The 9415-nt window shown below is 32.4% G+C and overlaps 1 protein-coding gene across 1 annotated transcript; it reads right to left on the bottom strand.

Annotated features, from left to right (window-relative positions):
* Positions 1–3592: 3592 nt before the first annotated feature.
* LOC115960780 (GDSL esterase/lipase At4g28780-like) lies at positions 3593–9211 on the bottom strand. Its single transcript, XM_031079768.1, has 5 exons — positions 8889–9211; positions 8628–8755; positions 7239–7481; positions 5503–5755; positions 3593–4206 (listed from the first exon to the last, which is right to left on the bottom strand). Exons 1-5 carry the CDS (start codon positions 9124–9126, stop codon positions 3974–3976), a joined length of 1095 nt encoding a protein of 364 aa, XP_030935628.1. The 5' UTR covers positions 9127–9211; the 3' UTR covers positions 3593–3973.
* Between the last annotated feature and the right edge of the window lie 204 nt (positions 9212–9415).

Raw genomic sequence — 9415 nt, 5'->3', positions numbered from 1 at the left:
TGTAATAATATCTTTCTAAGTGTAATGCTTTTTTTTTTCCTTATTCCATGTAATTTTCAATCATTTTAACTACATATCTATAATTTATAATTGATTTAAGTACAATCTTTCGCTACCAGCAGATTGTTAAAAGAAACCGTGTTTTATTTAATATTCTAATAACTTATAAATCATAGAGTAAAGAATATACAACAACATAGTATTCTTTTACATCTAAAAAATATAAATAAATAGAAACATAAAATATAAAAAGTGAAAGTTTAGATAGTGTGTAAAACACTAATGAATGTTTAGACCCTCAATTTCAAATTTATCTAACACAAGCTTATACCCAAATAATAAATGTGTTGAATAATAGGTACAAGCAAAACCCCAAACAAATAAACAACTCTACACCATAATTAATCACAATACAGTAGCAATTAAAGTTAGAGAGTCAGGGTTAGAGAGATGCAAACACAAGGACAACACCGGCACGTATTATCGAAGAGGAAACTGAAGAACTCGGTGAAAAACCTCTTCGCCGCCCTCTAAGCGGTAAAATGATCCACTAAAGAATAAAGTTGGGATACACAAATAACAATATTCCCTCCAAGCCCAATCTATCAAATACACCTAAGTCCTCTAAGCTTCTTGCTCCAACAAAGTTAAGTCTAACTGTGTCTTCTTTAGCTTTCTGGATCCTGCAATAAGCCCATTGAATCAACCAAGTAAATTGGTCATCTCTGAACTGTTTCTCAAGTACCAAAATACCTCCTCACTGATATGGGTATGGTGAGATAAGGATTTGACTAATGAACCTCTCAAGGGTATGTTAATGGAGAGGGTGAAAGTAGAGGAATTTGAATAATCAAATGTCTAAGATTGTGGATGAGTCAATCTTAGTTTTCTCTAGGATTTCTCTCACAAAAATTCTCTCTGGAAACTCTCTAAATTTCGTGGGTATAAGGGTATTTATAGTAGTGTACATGAAAAATGTGAATTTGTGTATAAGGGTATTTCTCTCTGGAAGCTCTTTACAATAGTGCTCCAGCTGTTGTGACCCTTCAACTTCCTGCATGCTTTACACGTGTGGCATTTTGGCGAGTTGCCAGTCGCGAGTCACTTGCGAGATCCAGTCGCGAGAAACCTCCTAATGCACACACACACTTGAATTTCCTCACACTCTTTCACACACAACCCTTACATAATTCCCACATAAATACATGGTATCTAATTGCTGAAATACAAGCAAATTTAGCACGAAATAAAGCCAACACATGATTGAATAATTTCAACCTTACAAAAAGAATTCTTCATAGCATTTTAAATATAAATGATAATGATAAGAACTTTTTTCTTCTTCTTGAGTTTTGTGTTGTTTAGATATATGGTTTAGGTTAGTCATGGCCCCCCCAAAGAAAACTTTTTTGGCTCCGCCACTAAGTCTACTTGTGTGTCTGAGTTTTTTGTTGAGGAGGATGCTCTGTATTATCTTGTCACTGAAGCTGCCATGCCAAGTATTTTGGTGGGGGAAGAATCAAAGGATGAGTCTAATGGACAGGAGTACTTATGGCTGCCATGCCGAGTATTTTGGTGGGCGTAGAATCAAAGGATGAGTCTAATGCACAGGAGTACTTGCAGGATTGTTCAGAAAATGAAATTTTTATGGCTGAAATTATGGCACCATTAAACAGTGATCCTCTATGCAGTACAGATTCAGTGCTGGGTTTTGGTTATGGTGCAGATCAACTTGGATTGGAGATGTTTTAGTTGGTTCTTTACGATTATGTCACTTATAACACACTGTTCATTGGAGTGAGCATTGGAGGTTTAGACTTTATGTAAATGTCTAGTTTTAGTTGGTATATATCTTATGTGAGGGCCAGTTAGCCAGAAGATACTATTAAAACTATACGTATTGGGCCTATGGCCCAATCCGAGGATATTTACTAGTCCGAGGATGGTCAAATAAGGTTATTATGAGAATGGTAGAAGAATTAAGGATTGTATATGATAGTCTAAAATATATCCGAGGAGAAAAGTCATATCAAAAATAGAGATCCAAGGTCAATAGGAATGTCCTATCATCCTGAACATCCTTCAAGTCATGGTTAGAAGTCAAACATTGGATAAGAGAGGAGTAGAGGGAGGCAACAAATATCTACAAAAATTGTTATCTTCACATTAAATGCCTCCCAGCTAACTCTCTAGCCGCATTAATGTGAAGGTGATACTTGAACAGTGGTGAAGCAACCTTACAGCTACTAGTTGAAGGTTCTGGGAGGTGTTGGATGGGACAAGAAGAAGTTCCTAGAACCTAATCTACACGTGTGTGGTGGGAATGATACCAAAATTATAGTATATAGTATGGAAAGGTGGCCTAAAAAAGGAGAGGATCGGAAAACCAAGAAATCTTTGTAATAATCTTTTCAACTCTTGTAACCTTGATCATCAACTTGACATTATAACATAACTCCTCGGATTGTGCCGATGACAGATTTTCTTACCTTACTTATATTTTATTCTCTTAAATAAACAATTGTTATTGTTTTTCTTACTGAATAAAACTAGTTTTTTCACCCACACTCTACAAATTCATTGGTTGGGCTCGTTGGGCCAAAACCGAATCCTATATTGGGTCCAATCCAAATTCAATCCTTACATCTTACTTAGCAAAAAGTTTTGGTAGGGGATTTTTATATGCTTACTAATTCTGTTTTAAGGTTTAGACATCATGTAAATGTCTAGTTTGGTTGGTAATAGTATTACTCATCAAAAAATTTTGGTAGGATATTTGTATAGGCATACTTATTCTGTTTTAATCAATAGTTGTTTTTCTGTTTCATTGGAATAATTTAGGAATAGAAGTAGTATAGCAGTAGGTTCAAGTATTGTACTGAAGATTCAATGGAGGATAATAGCTGTCAGCCGTTATATTATTGTTCTATTAAACTTAATACAAGTAAATTTTCGTTCTTCTTAATGTAGTTTTTTATTTGTTTTATTTCCTCGTCTCTTCCCTCCAATTCTCAACAATAAAAATCTGGCAATAACTATAATGCATAAATGGCAATAATTATAACATGTTTAACATAAGAGAAATACTATGCTCACAAAAGTTTCATAACAAATTTTAAGTGATAAATTATTATTAGTGAATAAAAAAAGTATTTTTAATGGTGAGTCCAAATTAAAACAAAAAACAGCTTGTCACTTATGATTAATTTGTTGTAAACATAGCATTATCTTTAATAAAATTGAAACCAACTATATGATAGGCAAAATATAATGACGAACTTTCGTGCTCATCTTTTTTTTTTTTTTTTAATTTTTTTTATCTTATTTATTGGTCCAAAGAAATCACAAAAGAAAATGATCAACAGGCAATATATCAATGGTTTCTTTGAATACACTTGCTATACATCTCCCATAAATAAGACAAATAAGAGACATGAATATTATTGCATCTATACATACATAGGGTTCATCAAACTAGCATTTTTATTTTAACTTCAAAAAGGATAGACTTTGAAGTTCAAAATTTCAAAGAACTTTATTTTCTTCCAATTAGTAAATTCATATAGTAAAGCCTTAAAGGAATAATAAGAAATAGCAAAAATAAGGGTTCACCAAGCTATTAATAATACATTAACATTATACAATCAAATTCCAACCAAGCCACTTAATATGACGTGATTGTGCAACACAAGAAAATCAGATACAATACAAGTACCGCATAAGTGCACTGCCACAAGTTGCAGATTTACTAGGAACCACATCTCAAAGTCCATCAATATTTATATTTAAAAAGTTGCACAATTGAGATATGACCCTTGTACCTTATTGCCTATAGACTGTACTGATAATCCACACCAGCAAACATGCATTCAAGGGGGTAGAGAGTAGAGATCGACACAGAAAAATAAGTACATTGGAACTTAAATATATAATTTCTTGAAGATTATTAGTTATATAATAATAATACTAGATATTAGTTCTTGGAGTCCATGGCCATAATGGTGCTCAGGTTCATTGGGTTCATGTACTCTGTGGAACCAGTCATGATCTGCTGAACAATGAGCCGGTTTGCACGCTCCGTTGGATGGAAAGGATCCCAAAACACATAGGTGTTCCGGTTTGGGCATAGGTTTGACAGTGGATTGCATGTTCCAAGTCCATTGTAGGGGCCTAGGCCACAACATGCTACTTTTGATGTAACAAAACCTGGTCCACTCAGTGAGAAACATACAATTAATTACTCATTTTCCCAACCAAATATGAAATATGCATGGAGAATGAAGTGGAAAGATAAGAGCCATGTCACAAATTGCTGATATATGGCCAATCAAAATAATAGGATGCATTTGGATTTAGGGAATTAAAATCAAGGAATTTTTGAAAATTATATAAATTGTTTGGTATAAAGGTTAATGTAATAGATTTAAAATAATATTTTACCCTGAATATTTTAAATTCTTGAATTAATGAAAATTCAAACTGTAAATTAAAAAAAAAAAATCATCTTTTCAAATACTTTCATGAGTTCCATTTCCACCCAAAAAAAAAAAAAAATCATTATAGAGATTGAATAATTGGAATTAAAAAAAAAAAAAGTTTATTGGGTCCCTATATTATTGTTTCTCTTTTAGAGGATATATTCATGAGTTTTACTATTTTTTGAAACGTTCTAGTCCTTTTCATGATCACCCAAAACTATCAACCTTTAAATAAAATAAATTTTTTTAAAACATAAAAAATAAAAAATAAAAAACCTATTGATCTTTGTACTGTAGCTACGTTACAAGTATTAACTGCCAATCAACTATATTGTATTATTTGTATATACACCTGTCAATATAATTTCTCCAACCTCTTTTATAGCTAGGTTGAAGAGAGAGAATTTAATTTGAAAATAACCCTTTGATATTAGGGGAATACTTTTATCTTAAAAATGATTTTTTTTTACAATTTTTTTTTTATACCAAATGACGTGAAAATTCTACAAGTTTCATTGGTTACGTGGCCTTCTTCAAGGTCCGGACACAGGAGGGCCAGGACCGTACACCACAAAAAAGGTTTGGTTTTTTTTTTTTTTTTTTTTTTTTTTTTTTTTTTTTTTTGGATCAAAACCCTTGAAAAAATGTATGAAAAACCCAAAAGAATAAAAAGGTCTAAGGAGGTTAAGTATTTTTTTTTTTTTTGGTAGTGATACATGATATAATGTAGAACGATTATAATTAAACCAATATATACACGAGGAGGATGTACTGAATCTTCCGATAAATATATATGTGTAAAATAATATGCTAGTTACAGAATAAAAGTTCACATCATCAGCAAATAAGTAATATTAAATTTAAAATTTCACATTATAGTAGGTCATGTGTGATGAGGTGGTTGAGTATTTTAAAAATATGTTGTGAAATAGTTGTGACCTTTTTTTGTGTCAATAATATACTAATGTTACTATATATATATGAGAGGGGAGGGGAAGGGTGCAAATTAATTAGGAAAACAAACCATATGCTTGGGGGTTGGTGATGATGTTCAAGTTCATATTGAAGGCATTGGCAAAAATAAAGACATTTGAGCCTAGTTCACTGTTGAGTTGTTGAATCATTTGGGCGAGCTCCGGGTTAAAAATTCCTGCAGCCTGTTGTAACTCTGGTACACATTCCCCATTTCTGCTCCTCATGGCTAGCTCTGCTGGTACACAACCCAGTGGCCCAGTTCCTGTCACCATTACTCTACGGGCTCCCAGCTCGTACAGTCTCTACACTTTCACAAATGGGTGAGAAAACAATCCCCACCAAAGGGCCCAAACAAAATAATAAATGATTAAATAAAAAAGATCAAAAGCCAAACATGCATAAGGGATTTTTTTTTTCAATAAGATAGAGAGGTTCTAATTAAGAATTTGCTGAACTATTTTTGGTTTAAAGTAAATTTCATTTATTTTACAATTGAGCACTTGTAAGTTTTAATAAATTTTAAATATAACACACTTGTAAGAATTATGCCCTTTTTTTTTTTTTTTTTTTTATCATAAGATCAAAACATTAATTAATTTTTGGTGTAAATGACTAGGTGAAGTTCGAATTTCATAATTAGATCTTTTATTTTTTGGTATGCCAGTTGAACTAAATAAAATATATGGGAATCGATTAAAGAAAACTAATAAATTATGAATTATCACTTATCATTTTAGGATAATTCATTTTTAACTTATGAAATATGAAAGATAAAATAGATATAAGATTGAATGCAAGATCGCTTATATATGCTTTATATCATAAAGCTTAATAAATTATTATTAATTTTAAATTAATAAAAGATGAAGAAATTAATTTTTTGAGAAATTAATTAATATTACAATAACAATGAATAAGTCTTGGTCTTATATAGCAATCTGTGGTCTTTCTTTGGGACAACACTGCATGTAGTGCATGTCCCCCCTACGCTAGTGTATGCACTAGCTTTACTTATGACTATATTTGGCATCTTAATAAAAGTTTTCTGTCGTTGAGCTCAAAAAAAAAAAAAAAAAAAACAACAACAACAACAACAACGAGTAAGTCACTTAAGAAAATAAAATAATTGAATTCAATAATTTGATTTTGGATATACGGTATTTGACCAAGTCTGAACATTGATTTCATATCAACCACATTGATCAGCCACTGAGATACGGCAATAAAGGGTAGTGGGGTTTCCAGGGTCTTTAATCCAGTGGGATAGCGAAAGATCAAAAGAAGTTTTTTTTTTTTTTTAATTCTTTTAAATATAAGGACGTGGTATTATCATCTGTAATTTTGAAGAAAAAAAAATTAATGCTTCCACAGTCTACGTACACTTGTTGTGGTTTTTCTTCCCCTGCTAGTTGACCAAAATGTGGCCCCAGTTGCATGCATGGTTTTTAGAAAAAAAAGGGTCCTCCATCTCTGACAAGTCTTCGATGTGTGTACCATATCTATGAAACAATTAAACACTACTAGGTCCTCACCCACCAAACATTTATTTCGTAAATAATTCAACACTTCCCCAGATATATTCATCCAAAATTCAATTTTCTCAACGTAAAGCAACAAACTCACTTATATGCATGCAATGTTAGAAGTATAAAATTAAATAATTAAATTTATTATATTCAAATAATTAAAAACTTTTGAGACAATTAATAATCTAACATGCAGAACAGAATATGCTAGCTAGCTAGGATTTTGAGAAGGGAAGGAATTTTTATTTATGAGAATTACCCTTAGAATTTTTCGATACTCAGAGATGAGGTAACGGCAGTAATTTGGGATGGAGAATTGGCGTGATCTTGCTGAGAAAGGCGTCAAGAAATAATTGTTAACAAAATCGTTACCCCCAAGTGTAATGAGAACAAGTGCATTGTTCACTAGCCGCTTAGCCTGGGCTTGTCCGACTTGCGCTCTCAGCCTTTGCTGGTACTGTTGGAACAATTCAAACTGTCTGAAGATTCTTATAATGTTCACCTGCAAAATGCAAAATTTTGATTCACTACTCATTATTACTTCATTAAAAACTTAAACCCCAAAGGAATGCTTGAAAAATTGCTGCACGTACAAAACTTAGGACTAGTTGCCAAACGGTGTCAAAAATTTAAAGTAACCTTATACTTAAGTAGGAGATATTTATAAACTATATGACCCAAGAAATTCTACAATTTTTCTGAAATCAGGTTTTTTTGGAGAACATAATACGATAAAAGTTGTAAACTGTGTTTGAAGTGGAGTTATTGTATGTCTATCGTTAGCCTCTATGGTAGAATCAGTTAGAAGCTTGAGAGGCAGCAATTTATCCTTGTGGCTGCTCCAATTTCGAATTCGGTATTATATATATGCTCTTTTGACTAGGGAACCATCTATTACAATATCAAGTTTTAGGCGTACATATATACAAGCTCATATGTACATTTCTAATTCAAGCTCTGACATACATATATCCACTTCATAATCTTCTTGGTGGGAAGTCAAGAGAAGGCAACTTTGGAGTTCGGATTAGAAAAATGTCTTTCAATTCCACATGACAAAGTTCCATATTTTCACCTCTCTTCTTTTCTTTTCTTTTTTTTTTTTTTTTGGTTATTATATGTCTACATATGAAGTGTCTATTTGGATGGTGATTTTTGTTTAAAATTATTTGCTTAATGGCTAGAATATGTTCAAACCCTATAAAAAATGAGGTATTAAAATGTTGTTCATATAAATAAAAATAATTTAAAAACTAAAAGAGAAGTTTCTCAAAAAAAAAAAAAAATCTAAAAGAGAATGTTATTGAGAAGTATACAAAAATAGAACTAGAATTGGGACAAAAATTCTTCTAAAATCACTCTATTTACTACAACTTGCTAAAGTGTTTTCTCCTCCACTCACAATTAACAATGAATAATTATTACATACTTTTAGAGAATAATGACATAGTGCTATCGCCTTTCACATTTATGGTGGAGTACCATAAATGAGAGAAGATCATTATATCACTGTATTTTAAAAATACTTAATAATTTTCAATATTCTGTTCAATATGTCAAAATATAACAAAAGTTATGTTTATAAACTTTTTCTAGACATTAAACAGTGGAAAAGTTCCAACTCAAATTTAGTTAGTGTTGGACTTACAAACTGAATTCCGGTGTCGTTGAGGATTCCAATGCCAGCAGAAGCAAAGTTAGCACCAACAAGCAGTTTTTGTCCTGTGAGTTGAGGACTCAAGTATGGTAATGTGCGCTCTGCCCCCATTTGCTCACCTAAATGTATATATTACACACATTTTATTATGTTTTATTAATTAGTTCAATGAAACACATTCGTACGAGAAAATTTTGTTTAAGCTTAGAAAAGAGATATGAAGTGAAATGGAAATAAAAACAATAAACTCACTGATAATGTCAGGAAGGTTGAAGCCATTGGAGAATCGGCCAGTTGGTCGGTGGGTAGGATAGTCTATACCATTTGGTGGAGAATCGGCACGTGCAGTAGTTGCTAAGTAGTTGTTGTTGCCGCTATCTACTAGGGAATCCCCAAAAACAAAGAAAGCCCGAGCTGCCTCGGCTTTAGGTGCAACTGTTACTACTAGGACAATGGTCAGGGTGAGCATTATAACCCTAGGACTTGACATGGTCAATAATGTGGAGATTTCTTTGGCACCCGGCTCGCTCTCTCTCTCTCTCTCTCTCTCTCTCTCTCTCTCTTATTATTAGAGGCTTCTGGTTGTGAATGGGAGAGTGGGGATAGTTTTATAGGGTTTAAGTTTTGACCTTTTCTTTTCCCCCCATATATATATATATTTTTTGATGTAATTTTTTAGAAAGCCTAATAAATGGGACTTTTCTTCTGTTCATGCATGAGAAGGGGATGAGGACAAAAATGTACAAAAGCAAAGGCTTAGAAGAAATCTGGGTGGAAGT

The sequence above is a fragment of the Quercus lobata genome, chromosome 9 (genome assembly GCF_001633185.2).
Source record: "Quercus lobata isolate SW786 chromosome 9, ValleyOak3.0 Primary Assembly, whole genome shotgun sequence".
Classification (NCBI taxonomy): domain Eukaryota; kingdom Viridiplantae; phylum Streptophyta; class Magnoliopsida; order Fagales; family Fagaceae; genus Quercus; species Quercus lobata.
Note: the sequence above shows the minus strand (reverse complement) of the source record. Positions and strands in the feature narration are given on the sequence as shown.